Source organism: Indicator indicator, chromosome 10 (assembly GCF_027791375.1).
Source record: "Indicator indicator isolate 239-I01 chromosome 10, UM_Iind_1.1, whole genome shotgun sequence".
NCBI lineage: Eukaryota > Metazoa > Chordata > Aves > Piciformes > Indicatoridae > Indicator > Indicator indicator.
Genome location: NC_072019.1, coordinates 22,743,236 through 22,763,164, shown reverse-complemented (window position 1 = coordinate 22,763,164; position 19,929 = coordinate 22,743,236). Strand labels below are relative to the sequence as shown.

General features: G+C 40.4%; 1 protein-coding gene across 1 annotated transcript; it reads left to right on the top strand.

Moving 5' to 3' along the window:
• Positions 1 to 589: 589 nt before the first annotated feature.
• On the top strand, positions 590 to 19,476 carry STIL (STIL centriolar assembly protein). Its single transcript, XM_054384142.1, has 16 exons — positions 590 to 621; positions 1,715 to 1,822; positions 2,143 to 2,258; positions 2,364 to 2,551; positions 3,500 to 3,747; positions 4,474 to 4,557; positions 4,680 to 4,766; positions 6,214 to 6,361; positions 8,285 to 8,394; positions 9,228 to 9,342; positions 10,123 to 11,172; positions 12,567 to 12,732; positions 13,500 to 13,725; positions 15,654 to 15,846; positions 16,584 to 16,837; positions 18,648 to 19,476. Exons 1-16 carry the CDS (start codon positions 590 to 592, stop codon positions 19,474 to 19,476), a joined length of 3,954 nt encoding a protein of 1,317 aa, XP_054240117.1.
• Positions 19,477 to 19,929: the final 453 nt, after the last annotated feature.

Below are 19,929 nucleotides of genomic sequence, written 5' to 3'. Positions count from 1 at the left end.
AAAGCCGGAAGCGGGACGGTGGTGTCGGTTTACTTTGAACCCCACATCATCCGCCACAGCCATGTTCCTCCCGGCCCGGCGGCAGCGTCGCTCCGCGCTGCCATGGCAACGGCGCCGCACTGCGGCTGCGCGGCTCGCGCTGACCGTTTATTAGCCCGCTGGCGGTTTTAAATCCCCTGCGCGCGCGCTGGCGGTTGGTTCCCTGCGGCGCGCTTGGATTGGTCGAGTCATCCAGTTCCTCGCTGCGCGCCGATTGGGTTGGAGAAGGTAGTAGAGGCGGGAGTGCGCCCGAGCCTGTGTTCTGATTGGCTGGAGGCCGCTGGCGGCGGGGAACAAGGTGTCGGTGGTGGAAGGCGAGGGAGCGGGGCGGGACGCGTCCTGCTGTGGGGGGAGGCCAGGCCGTTCCCGGTGCCTTCCTGCGGGGAGTGCAGCAATAGTCAGGCCTTAGCCGCTAGCCGCTACTTGAGGGGACGCTGGCAGGACCCTCTGGTGTCTCGCTGAGGTTGCTGCGGGCAGCCCCGCGTCCGAGCGCTGCTCCACGCCAGTGACCCGCTGCAGGGAGGAGGGAACAGTGCTGCAGCCGCCCTTCATGGACCCTATCTTACACGGCCCGGATCTGAGGTACCAGCTCTTGTCGGGGAAGCTGCTCTAGGAGTGTCTGCCGTAGCCTTCCTTGCGGCCGAGACCTCCATATCGCCTCTAGCCGTGGGACCCAAGCTGGGCCCCGTACCGTTCTGCGAGTGCAAATTTGGTTATAATGAGTTGTGGAGGTTTATTTCTGATCCCCGCTTGCCAAAGCGTAGTGAAAACAATGGGGCTTTAAAAAGGGTTTACTTATTACAAGCCTAAATTTGGGGCTTTCTTTGCGGGGCATTTGGCTTTTAATGGGAGTGGATTAACTCCCTAAAAACATGAGAAGTAGGTGAGTTGTTTAAAGACCTGCCTTAAAAATAGAGAAAGTTCTTTACTGGGATTTGAAGGAAATACAGAGAAAAGCACCTTGACAAAGTTTGATACTTCAAAATACTGCAAAGGAAATTCTTGTTTATTTGTTTCAAAGCGTTGAAATATTTGTGATCTGTCAAATGTTTTGCATTTTGCTTAATATACTTGGGTTAGGCACTTTAAAAAAAATCTAATCCTGCTTCTGTTGTGGTTACATACTAATTTCTTTAGGCCCCTTTGAAGTCTGATTGCAAATACTGCAGTATATCATTTGACTTAAGCCCTCACTTTATTTCAGAAGCCCTCAAAGCTTAAGTGGATTGAATGCTGATTTTAAGAGGTGGCTAAAACAAGGCTTTTAGAAGCTCATCTAATGTTAAGTTTGCTAAATCAAGATTTTCTATGTGCCATGGGAGTTTTTAATAACTGGTAGCCTTTAACTGGTAGCCTTTTGCTTTCCTACAATATACCCAGAGCAGCTTTTTCTTTTGCTCTATCTGTAAGCTTGCATTTTGGCCTACAAGTCTTCCAAGATTACATGAAGGAAGTGTCAGGTGGAAAACAGAAGTTTTGTGTTGACTTTGTAGTTCATATCCTTGACAACTTCATAAGACAAAGCTTTGCTTCGTTGGCCTGGACTTGAAACAACAAAAGCACCAACAGCTTGTGAATCCTATGTGTTGTTTTTCTTACAGTGTTGTTCATTTGTTCCTTCTTCTAAATGTACTAAGCTTAATCCATTTTCATTTCTGTGTGATCTTCTTCCCAGATTTGCTCCTGAAAGGATGGTCCCTTTCAGTTTCCCTCTGTCAAAGCGTGCACTTTGGGACCCAGTCCCTATGGGTGATGTCATTGGCTCGCATGTTACCTACTACAGGTATGAATTATTCTCCATAGAAAGAAGTTTTTCTCTCATCTTCCTATTTATTCTCCATAGGAAGAAGTGCTTCCTTTATAATGTTTGTTTGAACTAGTGAAGCCAAAGTATTCTTGTTAAGGTGATTACATAGAGCATTCTGTGGAGCTGCTTCAGTTAAAGTATGGCTTTCCTGAATATGAATACTTGGGGTGATGCACAGAACAGGAGCTAAAATTGTTTTGATGCTTTATACAGTGGTGTTAATTCTTACCTTTGTATCGTTTAGGGGTTTGGGCTTTTCCAAAATTTAGTTCTTAAACTTCTTTGTCTTTTTTTAGAAACCCAAAGTTGTGCATGTTGGAGAAAACCTTGCGACTTGCCTATCGCCATGCCAAGCAGAATGAAAAGAGATCATTGTCCTGTTTCTTGCTTGGGACTCTTGCAGTAGATGAAGGTAACTTTAAACATCAGGCAGACAGACAGTATTGGTTGGTTAAGCCATTATCAAGGAGCCTGAGTTGTTGCTCTTGGACTCTAACTTTGTCTATTTGTTTTAAAGATGGGGAAGGCGTAACGCTAACAATAGACCGCTTTGATCCTGGGCGAGAAGTTGCTGCTGGATCAGGCAAAATTCCAACTGCATCTCTTCCTGGGGACTTTTTGATTCCATGTACAGTTAATGCTTGGGGACCTTCTTCAGATAATGTTATAGTGCACAGTGCTGAAGATATCAGCTTGGCTTTCACGGTAGGCAGATCTATGCCACTTTTGGGTCTCTTAATAAACTGCTAGGCAGGAGACTGGACTATGTGTGAGGCTTGATTTCCAGCCATCAATTTCAAACACAGGAAAGTTGTGACTGAAGCAAGGCTGTTTAGTTGTTTGTGAAATGAGCTGCTCAAGTGTTATTGAAAAGTGTACCAAACTGTTAAATTCAGTTAATCTTCACAGGTGTTTCAGGTTCACACTCTTTAATCTTGGTCTAAAATCTTCCTAACCAAAGTTTTTCCTCTTGTCTGACCACCAAAACGAGAAAACTGATTGCAGCAACCTTATTTAAACAAGAAAAAACATCTTTCAAATGTATCATGAATGAGTTGCAGCAGTTGTGCAATTGTTGATCAAGTTATTGCTAGGCAACTAACTGACTTGCAAGAAAGCATGTAAAGTCTATGTAGGTTTGCAGTCATATCTGAAATGTGTGCCTGTGGCTTCTGTGCTCTGCTGTAGGTGTATAATCTAGTAAGTAAATTTCTGTTCCTGTAAACATTTGCCTGTAGTTGTTGGTGTGTGTATCTTCTAATACAAATAATGCTTACTTCACATCTAAACTATTTCATGACAATACGTTTAGATGTTACAATGCAAATTTCTCGAATGCAAGTAAGAAAACTGACAGATCACCTTGAGCCTTCCAGCTATACAATTTAAGTAGCCCCAAAGTCTTTTAATGCATCATAAAACAATGCTAAGGTTGATAATAGCTTGATTTCAAGTGTATTTCACATTATTCATTATATTCAGTCTAGCCATGAACTTTGGAGACCTGGGTTAACACCTTATAATATTGTGCCTACTTCAATAGTAACTTACAATGAATGATTTCAGTTCCCAGTGCAATACACTTTGAATCATGGTACCCAGATGAAGAAAACTTAGTGTATTTAACTTTTTTTCTCTTTTCCCTGCTTCTAGGGTCTGCAGCACAGTCTGTGCAGTAAAGAATCACTGGATCTTTCTAAACTGCTCACTGTTAGAGCTCACATTGTTTTCACAGAAAACTTGGATAATCTGCATTTTAATTTTCACTGGGCTTCTATTACCTTAGCAAACATCTTGGAATACACCCCTGTGAAGTCTGTCCCAATTATTCCCACAGCCCTAGCAAGAAATTTGAACAGTCCTATGAATATTGCACAAGTTCAAGGAACGTATAAATGTGGGTGAGTAAAGGATGATGCCAAAGCTATCAAGGTTGGCTGGCAGTTCATTGCAATGCTTTCCAATAAAATAATTGGCATGAAAATAATTTCTGGGATTTGACAGAATTAAAGTTATAAACAAGAAGCAGGAAATGGAGTGGGACAGGAATCTGAACTAGTTCAGTAGTTCTTGCCTTTAACTTCAACAGAAGGATCTTCTTACTGGGGACACACAGCTCTAGTTAACAGAATAAATATAAACATCCAGCTTTATTAGCAATGTCAGTGCTTGTCCCAGAATGATAATCAGGTGAATGTGCACCCAAAGCTTTTTCTGTTAGTGCTTATAAGAAGGTATTCTGACTGATAATCAGTTTAGTAGGGTCAACTAAGCATAAGTCAGGGAAATATTTTGAAGCAACTAAATGTTATTTTATTTGAAGAGGAATCTTGTGAATGCCTCTCTGAAAGTTACTTTTGAAAGTTAACATGACTTGCACCTCTGGATTTGTTGTGAACAGCATTATACTTAGCACATTTTCTTCTTGATAATTCTTGTGAAAAGCTGAGGAGTTGATCTAAGTGTGGAAGAAGAATGGTTTGGGGTTTTCTTTTTTTTCTTTCTTTTTTTACCTTGATTTTTTTTTTACAGTATTTTCTAAAATTGTATTTATTTCTTCAGGATTTTTTGTTTTCTGAAAGATTGCTTTCCAAAACACTAAAAACCCAACTTCTGCTTTCTTGCAGCTACCTTACTATGGACCAGACACGAAAATTGCTTTTGCTGCTTGAGTCTGATCCCAAGGCATATGCTCTCCCATTAGTTGGAGTGTAAGTGTTTGGCTCTGTTTGTACAGAATAGTACACAGTGATCTGAGATGCATTTGAGGGATTACATAGTGAAAACTTGGTAATAGAACTGTGTCTAATTGGATGTTTCTTCTCACTTCTAGTTGGCTGAGTGGAGTTACTCATATCTGTAGTCCTCAAGTCTGGGCCTGTTGCTTGAGATATTTATTCAGCTCTTCAATTCAGGAAAGGCAAGTCACTTGTATCTATAAAACATAGAAGCTGCTGGCTGCCTAAAAATGTATTCCACAGAAATGCATGGCAACATGGGCTCTGTTCAAAGATATTTGAAGGAATTCTGTGATTTATATGTTACATAGTAGGTAAGGTGGTTGTAGTTGTTCCTTTTGGTTTTGACTTCTGCCTCACAAGTGTTTCCTTGAGTGAAGTGTTAGAAAGTTTGGCTTATACCTCAAAGACACAAGAGGGTAAACATTAATATCATTAAGGTCACTGCATTTAAGTTAAAAAAAGAAGCAGCAAGCAGGAAACAGTAGTTTAAACAATGATAGAATTTTGGTTTTGAAGTTTTCTTATGTCTGTTTTCTTTAACCTAAGCTTTATCCCTGGTTATATCTGACCAACCTAGTGAGCATATTGATTTGCAGCTAATAGCTTCTTGTTTGACTTACTGCTAAATATTCTGGGTTTATAGTTTTTTACATTTTTTTTCATTGTGATATTAGTAGATAATAATTTTTCATTCTCTGTCTTTTCACTTGTAACATTTGCCACATTCTGTTTGTATGGAAGCTCAGGTGCTCTTTAAGTAAATGAGTCCTGGAGATATGCTGTATGCATAAGAATTTCATCTGCTCAACCACACTTGCTTTTAAATTATGAAATAAAACCACATTTGGTGAACAGATGACTGTAATTACAGGATAGTTATTTTTTTTTTCCTTTAATAATTTAAATATGCCCAAATACAGATAAGAGCCCAATTAGACTATTAGATAGACAAGTTAGATGCTTGACTCTCATTAACTTTCACTGATTCCATCTTTGAAGTGGATTAGGCAGATTCAATGAACCATGCAAACAGAATTAACCTCTGCAGACTAACTGCTTAATCTGTGCACCATACATTTTTAACTCTTAAGCTGTAAGAAGAGTTTTAAACATTATTTTTATTATCCTTCATCTCTTGTGTTAAATGTTGACTGTTGCTACTCACTGTTCTCAACCTGTAGAAAAAAAATTGTGTAATTTTATTGACAAAATACTTGTTTGCTAATAAGCATTTTTTAATGCTTAGGTGTAGCTGAAACACTGTCTTCATAATAGATCTTCAGTTGAATTATAAATATAAATCACCATATCATTTATATAAATGTTTTTTTCCAAGTTATGACTGAAGTCTTCCAGGAATTCATTTGAAGTATTATGTGATCCTAAAGGTTTGAACTAGGGAATAGAAGAATTATTTTACTTTCCCAATTTCTCTACCTGGATTCTTGCACGTAGCATCAGTCATAAAACCATCTGCTCTGCCTGTAGCTCAGCACCACTCAATGCAGTGATTCACCAGCTTCCTAAACTGTCTGATAGTTTGCTCAGCATATTGAAAATATATTCTTCCTCATTTTTTTTAATATGTGTGTTTGTTTTTTTTGTTTGTTTGTTTTTCTATTTTAGAGTTTTTTCAGAATCTGGGAGTTTTCTTATTGTGCTTTATTCATTAACACACAAGGAACCAGAGTTCTATGAGTGCATTCCATGCAGTGGACAGACTGATCTAGGGTTTCAGATCTTAACTTGCAGTGAAATGGTGCACCTCTTCAAAGTAAGTGGCTTGATTTCCTCATGCATTGTGCTAGTTCAACATTTGACTTTTAATGTAAATTCTTAAGAGAGGAGTCACTAAATAATGTGATCCAAATGGAACTGCAGTGTTTGAAAACTATGTAGCTCTATAAAGCTTCCTTTTTGCAGTGATTGCTCTAAAGTCAGCTTCTCTCAAATTGAGACATGACCTCCAACATCAGCAACTGCACAGTTTTCTGATAGCATTAAGAGTCTCTATTCTCAAAGTGTACTGTGCTGTGTTGTACTTGGTTAGTGCTTCTCCTTACTAGTGACATTTTGGCTTTATGAACAGAGATTCTGATTTCCTGTAGCATTTGCTAATCTTCAGTGTTATGTGCATGCAGGACACATCTACCAGCTACAGTGGGTGATATACATCAGTGCTTTCAGGAGAGCAAAGTAGGTACTTGTGCAAGCTAGGTACTTGTGCTTTGCTTGATCTCATCAAGTTATATTGATAGTCTGAGGTCAACAGAATGAGGTTTAATAATACAAAGTCCTGGATCCTGTACTTTGGTCATAACACCCCCAAGTAATGCTACAGGCTTGAAAGAGTGGCTGGCAAGCAGCCTGGTGGAAGAGGATCTGGGGATGGTGATGGACAGCTGGCTGAACATGAGCCAGCAGTGTGCACAGGTGGCCAAGAAGGCCTACAACATCCTAGCCTGTACCAAAACCAGTGTGCCCAGCAGGAGTAGGGAAGTGATTGTGCCCTTGTACTTGGCCCTGGTGAGGCCACATCTTGAGTACTGTGTTAGATTCTGGGCACCACAGTATAGCAAAGACATTAGAAATCCTGAAGTGTGTCTGGTCAACAGCAATGAGGCTGTTGAGGGGTTTGGAAGACAGGTCATACTAGGAGCAGCTGATGGAGCTGGGGTTGTTTAGTCTGGAGAAGAGAAGGCTAAGGTGAGATCTTACTGCTAAAACTACCTGAAAAGAGATTTTACTGAGGCTGGTGTTGGTCTCTTCTTCCAAGTCACTAGTGATAGGGCTAGAGGAAATGGGTTTAAGTTGTGCCAGGAGAGGTTTAGATTGGACATTAGGAAAACTTCTTTACTGAGAGAGTGGTGAGGTGTTGGAACAGGCTGCCCATGGAGATGGAGGAGTCACCATTCCTGGTGGTGTTCAAGAAGCACGTAGATGTGATGCTTCTTCAGGGCATAGTTTAGTGGTCATGGTTAGCTGAGTTACAGTTGGACTCAATGATCTTAAAGGTCTTTTCCAGCCGTACTAATCTTCAGGCTTCTTGCTGTACTACAGTAACAAAGCACAAATAAATTTGTCTTAGTGCAAAGTAACTCTGTGAAAGGATTTGGTGATACAATCTCTGGGAGATAACTAAAAACATTTGAGGAAACCATAGTAAATCTCAGTTCCTTACCTTTTTTTCTAAACTTGTTCAAACCTGAAGTTGTTAAATGTGTGATAAACGTTCCTGTGCTCTGCAGAGCAGCAGCTAGGGTAGTGAGTCTCCTGTGCTGCTTATTCCCACCTTTAGCCTAGATACAGCACAGCTTTCTGAAGATGACCAACCTCTTAATAGAGGATCACTTCTGTTGTCTCCACAACTTGCCCAGCTGTGGTGTGTGGAACAGTATTGGAACAGTTGCTATTTCCTCTAGTGGTGAAGGATTGTAGAATTTAAGCAGTTACAGCAAGGAAGCATCTGCTCTTGGCTATAATTAGCTGAATACAGAGAAGCAGTGGGAACAGTGTTAAACAGGAAGGGAAGTTGCCTGCCTCCTTGTGCTGGTGAAAGAACTGAGAATTGAAAGTAGAGGACAAGCAGCAAATAATCAGATATAAATGTGCTTAAAACTACTTCTTTGAGAGTAGTACCTCAGTGATTAAAAGCTTAAAGCTTCATGCTTCACAAGTAGAGAAAATTTCATTCCAGAATGTTGAACCTTCAGACAAGAGCCCTCTCCAGTTTGAGTTGAGTGCAGAAAGCCAAAATGCAGAAACAGAGTTCTTCAGCAGAGTTTGCGAGAAACTTCCTATCAGAAGGTAAATCTTTCAGATGTCATTTATACCTAAAACTTAAGTGTTTATTGGATGAAGACTTTTTTGACCTCTGCTTTGCCACCTGTCAGTTTAGCTGTGCATACAGTGACTTGTCACATTAAAATCTGTCTATGTGCTTTTGCTTATTCACATAGTTAATATTCTTCAAGCAAGGTGGTCAAGCTGACCATCTTCCAAGAGAATCAACTCATAATCTACTTTTGATACTAGTGGTTGTAATTTATACAACGGATGTTTCTAAAAAAGCTCCCTTATTGATGGAACTTAATTCACTGTTTCAAGATTTCTGTGAGATCTGTCCTTTGAAGCAAATCTCTAATTGAAATCTCTTTAAGTTGGTAAAAATTACTTTTTCCTTCTGACTTTTTTTCAGGGCTGAAAGACCTGGATAGGTTGAAAGAGGGATTTTTTTTTTTTTAACAACTTGACTTACCCATCAAATTTTTGTCTATAAGATGGCTTTTATTTTCTTTTAAACAGTGTTATAATCTTTACTGTAGCACTCCCTATCTTTAATATAAATCAGTGCTTTGCTGTTAGAATGTCAGTTTAATAGTGTATATGTCTGAGGGATGTGGGGAGGGAGTGTTTGTATCTTGCTGCCCAAAAGCAGCCTTTGTATTTTCACTATTTGATTTTAGTACTCTATGCTGTGTGAAATCCCCAGCTAACCAGGGAGATGTATAGCAACTGCTTCTTGAAAAAATGATGCTGATATTGCACTGTAGATGGCACAGTGAAAAACGTGAAGATTCATGTTACTGCTGCCAGATCTGACAAGCAAACATTTTTAGTTTGATTTATGTTGGGTTTAGTCCTTCCCAAGGCTGTTCACCCAGCAAGTTGTCAGCAAGCGATCACGACTCTGGCGTAGAAGATGAGGATTTATCCCCCAGACCCATTCCGAGTCCTCACCCAGTGAGTCAGCAGGTAATTAAGTAAATAATTGTTATAGGCATCTCAGATGTGACACTTAGAGCAGCAAAACTCATTGTAAGGGGACTGGAGGGTGTAAAGTTTCTGTCTCAAAGTACTAGCAGGAGAAAACAGAACTGAAGAAACAAACCAAGAGTCCCAACTGCTGTTCTAGTTAACCTGCTTTTTTTTCTAAGATCATAAATACTGTAATTCCTGTAGATGCTGGGATTTAGGAACAGAGATAGTAGGCTCTAGTTTGGGAATCTTGCTAACATTAAGTGGAAGAGCTGTGGTATCTGAGACAATGACAGAGGCAGCAAACTCCTCCTTGTGTATTTCTGGGTAAATGAAATAAAGATCTGCCAGTCTGTTTTTTACTGAAGTGTATGAAAAATAATAAAATAGCAGCCCTTGTACAGAACAGGTCTAGAAGGATGTGGCAGTTGGATTATAAAATCTTCTGTTGCACCTCTCTGAGTCAAAGGATAATAGGGGGGAACATGTAGTTCACTTCTTGAAGGAGAAAGACCCATACTCTGAAATCCACTCCAGGATGACATGGGAGTACTCAGTTGGTAGACACAGCTATTGTGCTGTATGAAAGCAATTTTGTCTTCTAAGAATGATCCTAGAAATGTTGCTGCTTTTTCTGCATCTGGATTCTCCAATCTTTAGAAAAGTATTCAATGTGTAGTTGAATCATGATCATACATTGATTTTTAAATTAAAGCATTTTATTTGACATTCTGCATGGGAATTGTCTTAGACTTTGTTGTGTAATTGTCCCTTCAGGTTACCAGGGTCATTCCATCAGTTCCTGAACTGTCACTTGTTTTGGATGGGAGTTTCACAGAATCAGGACAACCATCTAAGCCTATGGGGACTTCAAATGCTAAAAGTCTACCCTCAGCACTACATCAGCCTATTAAAAAGAAAGGTTGCTTGGGATCTGCATATTATCCCACCCAACACTCGGAAGACAAGCAAAACTTTTCTGCTAATGTGGAAGATCCCTCTTTGAGACAATTGCCAAGCCATTTAAATCAGAAAATTCTGACTTCAAGACCTTCCAGAGGAAAGCAAGCTCTGCCACAGCAACAGATGCACTGTAAGAAAGCTTGCCCTCAATCAAGAAAAAGTTCTGGATCTTCTTCTCCTTCAACCCCTTGTAGTGGGCCTTCTCCAGATACATCTATGAATCACCCCAGAAAGTCATCAGAAAGACTTGTGTTAAATTCTGATGGAGTCATGCAGCAGGGAGAGCCTCCAATTAGAAGAACATCAATATCCAGTTCCAAGCAGCTTCCTGCTGTGACACAGCCAGTCCTCTACAACTCAGCTTTTTCACCACAGAGCTGCAGAAGACCACCAGAACTGCAGATCCCAGTTCAAGTGCCACCTTGCTGTTCAACCAGTGCATGCAACTGTCAGTTTCCTGCTTCCATCCAATACAATCTGATACATTCATGGCAAGGAGTTGGTAAAATGAGCCCCAAACATGGACCAGAAATCCAATCAGAGGTGGCTCAACAGAATCCATGTACATTGCTCCATCAAAATGTCGTTTGCCCAAACATTTGCTGCAATCCAGGGTATGCCACAAGCAGCCCTGTAAGCATGGGGTATCATGGGAAAATGGGGCACTATTCCCTGGACAGCAGCTTATCACCTGGAGGAAGGCTGCTTTCAAGTGCAAGTCCACAGTTCTGTGCAGCCCACTCACCATGCCTGCACGTGCCTGCTCCTAAAGCAGGATCAGATAATGGAATGATGGGATTATCTCCAGATGCATACCGGGTTCTCACGGAGCAAGACAGACAACTCAAATTACTTCAAGCTCAGGTTTGTGGAAGTGGCAGCTTTCTCCTCTGCCCTCTTAGTGATTATGCTTTGATAATTCCCCTGCTGCAGGAATTAAGTGTTGTCTGTCCTTGTTGGAACAAGAAAGCCTGTCATACCAGGTCCAGTTTAGGAGTGCAGGAGGGTCCTGATTTAACACTCTGCTAATTGGTGTTCCTTAACACAAATGAAGACTATTTAACGCCCAATGAGATTTTGCATTTATTTTTATCAGACTGCCAAGATGTAAAGGTTTCCCTTTTAGCAGACTGTTTTATAATGTCAGTTGGTGTGCCTTCTGTAGAATTTTTTCCCATATATATATGCCTGCCTGCATAAAACCAAACAAAAAATAAAACAACAAAACAAACCAACCAAACAACAAACACCACAATTGCATGGGCTGTACATTTTGGAATTATTTTAAGCATACAGGTGAAGCACAGAAGGTTCTCCTATTGCTTTGCCTGCCTTCAAGCCTGCAATTTCCTGAGCTGTTGAGTCTGTTGCTTAGAAAAAATTCAGTTGTGTTTGCAGCAGACTGGCAGGATTCATCAGGTGTTTGTTGCTGTGTTGGAAAGTTTGACTATGGCTATCTCACTGTGTTTTGATACCTAGTTAAGCTTCTTCATAACAACAATCTCCTGAATTACTCTGTGGTCCCTGTATTTTGCAAGGTGTGATTTGGAGCTGAGGAGACAAGTGTAAATGTTGCTGCTGGTGATGGATTATAGGAATAGGAAAGCTGCTCACAATACATGTTTTTCCCACTTAAACCAGAAAATTGCAACTGAAATGTGCTTTAGATGTAGTTGCTGTATGTAAAATCAAGGCCTCTCAGCAGGGGTTGGGCATGAGGAAGGGAAACTCCTTGTTGCCTAAACGCAGCCTTCCTTGTTATGATATTTCTCCATGGAGCTGTGAACTAATTGGTGAGCAGAGTGGCTGCAGATACTAGAGTGAAGGTTGCCTGGGCATCCTTGATTTTAACATTGAAGTGCTTAGTTTTCTAATTAACAAAGTTGGTTTAGGCTGGCGTAGGCACTGCTGGCAGAGAAATGCTTGGCTGGTAAGTCGGTAATAGGCTTTGTATGTGAATGAAAGGGACAGAGAATACTTCCAACAAGTGTAGTGCAAATAGGCTTTACTCAAGTTGTCTTGGTCTAGTTCTGCCAGCATGCTTAAAACCTCTTCTTTGCTACCTCTGCCAGCATCAGAACTGATGTTTTGATTTATGCTGCATGCCCTGCTGAGAACTGGATGGTTTTCAGACTTCTGTGGCAGAGCAGCCTGGTTTCAAATCCACATCTTAGTGGAGCCCAAGTTAGCAATTCACTTTTGCCTATAGCATTTTATATTTTATTGTACAAATTATAACATCCTGGCTACTGTTACAGATCCAACGCTTGCTGGAAGCACAGGCTCGTCAGGCTTGTTCCTCTGAACCAGCTGCAGCCAGCCATGCTCTGCAACCAGAGAAGCAAGGGGACCTTGTTTCTATGGAAACACAGTCCTCACCAGGTCCTCACACGAGGAAAAGTGTGAGTGTTGCTGTGAGCACAGGTAATGTTTTAGTCTTTAAAAAAACAGACTGGCATTGCTTTTTCTAGACATTCTGTGATTTGGTTGGGCATGGAGGAATTTTTGCAGAAATGCTGTGCATATGTAAACATGCACCTAGGCACAAAACCCAGCTAAGTTCTCTAGGTGCTATTTGGAAGTTTAGGCTGGAGCTCCTTTTGCCTTTGGGCTGCAATGACAGGGATTGCTATTACTAGAAGAATTATTTTTCCAGTAGCTTTAGCAAGGTCTTCTGTTTTAAACTGTGCCTTATTGAAAGAAAAAAATCCATATTTTTTTTTTAATTAATACATTATTTTGAAAATTAATGGCTTATATCCCATCTGGTGTTGTAGTAAATGTATTATTGATGGGGTTTCTAATCTGTTTATTTACATGCATGGAGAGGATAGATTGTATTTACTTTAATTTTAGCAAGTTAGGCAGCTGTGTCTGTAGTTACACATTAATGTATTGATTTCTGTTAAATCCATGGAAATATTGTGGTTAGTCTGAAGGAAAGTGGCTCAAGGTTAAATGCATTACATTGCTTTAATACAACCATTTATTTTCATCAAGCATACTTAGGAAGCAACTAGGACTTGAATGATGCTTTGGCAACTCCTAGCTGCTCTAAACCCTAATTCACTTTTTAAAGGGTGAAAAAAGCTGACTACAAGGACATGATTCCTCTACCTCTACAAAGCCAAAGAGTCTCAGAAGATAGTAATGACTTTCCTTAAATGGGTAAATCTCTAATTCTCTTCTAGGTGCTAGCTTATTTTGGGATACAGCCTCAGGTAAACAAGGTGACTCCGTACCACAAGGAAAAAAAGAGGATGAAGAGATTTCTAAGGAAGACATAAGCATTTCAATTAATGCTGAACAAGATACAAGTACTACGAGTATTGCTTCTTCCTTAAAGGTGGTTGACATGCCCAGCTTTGTAGACAGTATCCATCTGGTGGAAGAAGGAACTAATCAGAACACTCTCCAGTAAGTAACCAGCAGCACCTTGTTTTCACCCAATAAGCTGCACTGCCTTTCGTATGTTACTACTTTCAGAATTATTTTCAGAAATTATATTCACCTGACTTCAGCTGCTGCGTTCTTGCCCTTCTTTGTGTTTGAAATCTAATTGTACATCTTACCAGAACACAGTTGCCTTCGAAGTTAGCATTTATCAGTCATGCATGTTTAGCTGGCCTACCTGTAGCAGCAACTGATGGCAAAAGCCTTCCACTCAGAAAAGCAAGGACAGTGCTGGCAGCATTCTGTTCTTGCCTTAAAGGGGCAATGGCGATGCTGCTGTAGTCAGCTGTTTGCCTGCAGTGGCACCTGCCTGTCAGCATTCAGAACCCTTTCACTTCTGAGGGGCTCTGGATGTGTGGGGTTTAAGATTAAGACCGTTCCCAAATTACTCTACCTTTTACAGCTGATTACCTCGTGCATAACAAATGCAGCTGCCAACTTCACTGCTGTTGATTTTCTTCTTTTTAAGATCAGATTCTTCTTAGTGTTAATGATTAATCTGACTAATTTGGGAAGCAAATTATTTTTTTTTATCTATATGGCTGTTATTTTTATACAGAGAATAGCTCAACAATTTAGCACTTAGAATGACCTAATGTTTTCTAAGTATAAAGCAACAAAAGTGAGGGGATACCCTTCTAGTTAATTTAGATTTCTGAAATAGTCATCTTGGGAAATATGATGGTAATTAAGCTGTAACTTAAATATTCACAGTCCTTGGTTAAAGCATCATCTGCAAACACACTGCTGCCATAAATGCTAAAATGTTACCGATTCAAATCAGTCTTTTGAACATCGCATTTACAGAGATGCCATCTTAAGGTTCTCTTCAGCTTAGATTCATAAATGTGTCAAATAGCTGTGTAAGTATCTTATAGTAAGGATGTAGAGCACCACCCAGATCTCTTTAAGGAGGAGGGGAACATTTTTGGGAAGGATAAATAATTGCTGCTGTAAGAGTAACTGATAACCTACATTGACTATCTAGTATGTCACGTGATTTACATCTTATCGCTTTCAACACAGGCAATTGATCAGTGGAGTTCTGAAATTCTCTTATCTTACACTTGTCTCCTGAGGAGGAACAGGAAGGGGGAGGAGGGTCACGTAAGGATCTCCTCAGGGTGATAGTACTATTGATATGTCTGGTCTGAGAAGGTTTATGCCACGCATACACCAGCTGGCTGAAGGGGATGCTGAGCATCGCATCATAGCTCAGTCTAGGATATTTACCCTTTTTATCTGGAAACTTCAAGATAGATTATGGTTCCTCTTTCACATTTGTAATGGTTAACCCCTGACAACATCTGATAATGAGAAATATTTCAACTAGGTTTTTACTCTCAGTTCATGATCCTCGGTGTGTGTTGTGTGTGCACTTTTAACAGTATCTCTGAGAAGTTTCTAATGGAATCTTACCAGTTACTCACCTTAGTAAACATGGCTTTCTGAATAAGTCATGTTTCAGAACATATGGATGATATTCCTAAAGGCTTCTAAGTGTCTGTAAAGATGCTGAAAATGCAAGACGAACTCCAATTTGTTAATGGCTTTAATTTCTTCTGCTTTAGGGTTAAGTGGTAGAGTGTCATTGAGTTTTGAGTAGTCCAGAGAAGCCATTGCCATTTTCCAAGTCATCTTTTCAAAAGCTAGACAGGCTGTTGTAGTTTCACACTGTAGAGTACATTTCTTCAGTCCTCAAAGGACTTCTGAAAGAAAATGACTGCAGAAGAGAGCAAGAGCTGAAGCAGCAGACAAACAAACATTAGGATTGATTTCCAGCACTTAACTTTTCTTCCTCTGATGTTCATGAAAAGATAAGGTACACGTGGTGATACTTGTACGTTTTCTGTTTCAAGGAAATATCTAGCTATCTGGGTGTTCTCTTTCAGAAATGGAAACGTTTCCCAAGCACTTGTTCGAAGTTCATCCTTAGAGGAAAGCATTAGCGTGTCTTTGCAGAAAGAGCCAACAGAGGGAGCCGGCAGCCATGAGGCGGTAACAAGCGAGCACAGCTCGGAGCCACCCGCCTCGCTGCTGCCTCGGCATCCATCAGAGGATCAGAAGCTTTATCAGGACTTACTGGTAATTGATTTAAATTTTATATTCTGGGCTGAATGCAACAGGCAGAAGAGCATGCTGGTGAAGCTATGATGTGGTATTGGCATGAATGAAAATCGTGTGCAGTTTTCAAGTTCACTTTATGTCCTACAGAAAAGTTCCAAGCTTCTGGTGGGTTTTATGTTGTTTTGTGTTTTTTTTTAATTGTTGTTGTTTTGTGGGGATTTTGGGTGGGGTTTTTTTTTTGGTGTTGGGTTGTTTGTTGTTGTTGGTTTGGGGTTTCTTGGGTTTTTTAGGGTTGTTTGGGAGGTGGGTTTTTTTAAGGTTCAAGTGGTTATTCCATACCTCATTTTTCCATGCATACATGGAGTACTGTTTAAGAATTCTTTAGTTCAAAGATAATGTCAGTTGATAACTTCCAAATTAGTGCCTTTTAAAATAGCACAGCATTTTACTTTCAAGTCCCTTAAAGGGCAGATTTTTCTTCAGTATCGAAGTGTCTCAATGTGATATTTTTAAACTCAGGACAGACTTACAGAAAGGCTGAAATGTAAGATATTCCACTGTTTGACTACACTGCTGTGAGCCTGGTGGCATCTGAACTGAACCTGAATTTAGCTCCTCTGCCAGAATAAGTTTGTTAACCTGTCTAGTTGCATTTTAAGTTGCCTAAGAAAAGTAAGAATTTTGGGTCTTGACAGCTCCTGCATCTCATAATGGTTTTGTCCATGTGGTCTCTCCCCTGCTTCCTTTTTCTGCAGGGCCAAGTAAACCACCTCTTAAAGTCTTCAGAAGAGCAAGATCACTTGCATGTAAGATCAGGATTTTTTAATGATGAGGGTCCTAAGCATCAGGATACTGAAGATACAACAGAAATGGCTTCAGAGACTGACATGGCAGTGGTGGATAAAGAGAGCGTGATTAGTGCTACGCTCAAACAACTGAAAAGTCTCGGAGTGACGATTGACTCGCCTGGCAAAATGAAGAAAAATACTCACAAAGTGGAGAATGCCAGGTAAAATACTGGTTGTTTTGAGCAGCAATTTGTAGATCCAACCAAATATGAAGGTTGGTTCAGTGAGCAAAGAGAAGGGACTGTATTCATTGCCACTCAGGATTTGTTTGGCAACTTGATCCCCGTTTCTTGCAAAGATGAAGCACTGGCTTGTGCTGTCCGTATTTCAGATAGGTCTAAGAGCTCTGCTAGCAAAACTGGGATTATTTAAATAGGACACAAGTAGCTTGAGTTGTCAGAGCATCTGGTGGTTCTTAAAGTATTGTGTGTGCAGTAACACAACTCTAGAATAACAACAAAGCTTCTTGAGTGATTTTAATCCTTTGGGCTATGTCAAGGTCTTCTAGAGAAGCACTGGACTTGGGAGGCTGAATGTTAAGCAGCTGAGTATTTTGTCACAGCATCTTAAGCCTTGTTTTGCAGTTCACCAGTGAACATGAAATTGTTATCATGGCTTTGATATTTAATCAGAAATGGTTTTGTCTTAATCAGTTGTTACTGTGTGAGTGCTTTGACTTGAAACAGGGAGACTGCAGTGTCTGGGGAGGGAAACAGCCTCAGTGAAACAGAAGGAGCAGAAGTAATTTCTATAGAAGGTCTTTGAGGCACAGGAATTTACTGATGGAGGCTGACTGCCTGGAACAGCTTTGCTTTCATTCATATTGTCATTGACTCTAATATATAACTGCTAGACAGACAAAAATTCTAATCATCTCCTAATGAATCTTCAGCCATGTATCAAAAACTGTTTCCAGTCATTCACGTTCCAAGTTCTTTTCTCTCTTTCCATTGAATTTCATCACAAAAATCTGTAGGCTACCTTCCTGGCTGGCAAGTCCGTCAGTACTCATTTAATGCCAATAATAGGCTAATAAGTAAGCCTGTAAGACAAAACTGGAATGCTTGGTAAATAGAGTGGGATTCTTCCTTTTGCCACTTTAATGACTGATAAAAATTCTGAGAGAAGGACTACATCTCAACAGAGGACAAGTGCAGCTCCATAAAGGAAGCAGTGGTTGTTCATCTGAGCCAGAAGTTTTTACTCTCCCTAATCAAGCTTCAGAATGTGTGTTCAGGGAAATAGGAAGACTTTTAACTCTCAACATGAGGAGTTTGGCTTTATGAACTAGTATACAACACACACTGAATGCACTGGTTTATAACTACTACCAGTGTACCATAGCTTTTCTTTCCATCTTTAAATACCAAATGAATACAAGAAATTGGTGTACCAAGCAACAGAACAAATGAACATTTCTCTTACTGAAGAATGTCTTCAAAAACTAGAACCTTGCAGGCTTCTAGGAACAGATACTCTGTCAGTTTCTGTAAAAATCCTGGAATTGGCATGCATTGGGAAAGAGACGTTCGTGGTTGCTGTCACTGGGCTTGTACCTTCTATCTGGGTAGAAATTTTGGTTTGGGTGCATCTAGATACTTAGGATCAGAGACATAATACTGTGCTCACTGGTGAGAACAGACTAAGAGCTCAAACCATCTTCAAGACCAAAACCAGCTCTTGTAACCTGCTGGAGGCAGGTTCTTCTTCACACAAGGATTGTGGTTCGTATTGAATCAGAAGGGAATGTCTCTAATGTGATGTTTGGATACTGTGTTGGTGTGAGTAGCTGGAGAACTTCTTTTTAGTACCTGCAGAACATCTGATCTAGGAGCTGGGCAGCCTGATCAAGTGCTGGTGGTCAGAAGGAAGGAGAAATCTGTACAGCCAGCGAAATGGAATTAGCTGATTATATTGTGAAATGCATCCTTTTCCTGTAAGCTAAAGTAACTTTTTGATGCTTTATTTCAGCGTCTTAGCATGCATAAACCCTGAAGCAGTGATTCCTGGACTGAATTATATGTCATTTGCCAACGTCAGCATGTGTGGCTTAACTCCTAACGTCGCTGATCTGAGCATGGAAGCAAACGCTATAGCACTCAAGTATCTCAGTGAAAATCAGTTGTCTCGACTTTCTCTCAGTCACTCAAGCCAAAATCCACCCGCAGATTTCTCTTTCCAAGACATCTTGCATACAAATATGGACAAGAGCATGGCGGGTCTTAGCTTAATTTCACCAAGCAATATGTCTTTTGCAACCAAGAAGTACATGAAGCGATACGGGCTGATACAGGGTGATGACAGTAGTGAAGATGAAGAGGAACTGCAGGTTCAAGATAGCAGTTCTGGCACTGTCAAAAGCAAAGGCATGCTGGACAAAAACTGCACTCCTGTGCTGGATAGCTTCAACCCCTGGGCTGAATTATCCAAAAGAACTGATGGAAGACTTCCCATTCATGTAAAAAGTCAAAGCAGAGAGCTGACTACTAATCCTTCTCCACCAGAATTAACCAGCCCTGTATTAAGAAATATTACAAATGATTTTTTTCCTCCTAGACCAGATCAAGCAGATGAAAACTCAGTTCAAATTTTAAAGGATTTAAAATCAAAACCTAAATTATTACCTGGGAAGGTTGAATTCACTGAACAGCCTGGCAGGAAAGACAATGGAGATAGTCAGGCCTTCCATGGAAATCTGCATACTCCAACCCTTGAAACGTTAAACCAGTCAAACAGCATGAATTCTGTTGGCACAATTCTTGATGTGAAACAACTCAGGCAGTTGCCAAAGTTGTTCTGAACGTCTCCTAAGATGGCTAGCAACTACTGTTTCAAATCTGAGAGGGACATCTCTGTAAGACCTCAGGAAACCAAGGATTAACCAAGGATTTGAAGATGTCACCCTGTTGTAGCAGTGTAAAACTTGCAGACCTGAGTTTTCAGCCCAGGCTGGGGACAGCCACCTCTAAATGACCCACTGGCTGGGTCAGTGCTGATCAGCACTGGGATTTGTGTGCACTTTTGTTTACAGTTAGGTCTGATTTTTAAACTGTCTGGAAGGTGAATCCTCTTGAGCCCAAGATGTACTCTTAATGTACTTTTAACAACGACACTTAAGTGTTCTTCTGGTGACTTTTTAAAAACACTGACTTTTACATGTTTGTGCCAGCTGTGAGCCATCAATACTGCATGTGGCTGAGCAGGGGGAACAGAGCTAAAGCACTAATTTCTAGAAATTTTCTGAAACAATTGG

What these genes read in the sequence shown, in the direction of transcription:
- STIL (XM_054384142.1), top strand. Translation starts at nt 590, where the DNA reads ATGGACCCTATCTTACACGGCCCGGATCTGAG. An exon ending in GAGAAACTTCCTATCAGAAG is followed by an intron (nt 8,395 to 9,227) that starts GTAAATCTTTCA and finishes TGTTGGGTTTAG; the next exon opens with TCCTTCCCAAGGCTGTTCAC. An exon ending in GAGTGTTGCTGTGAGCACAG is followed by an intron (nt 12,733 to 13,499) that starts GTAATGTTTTAG and finishes ATTCTCTTCTAG; the next exon opens with GTGCTAGCTTATTTTGGGAT.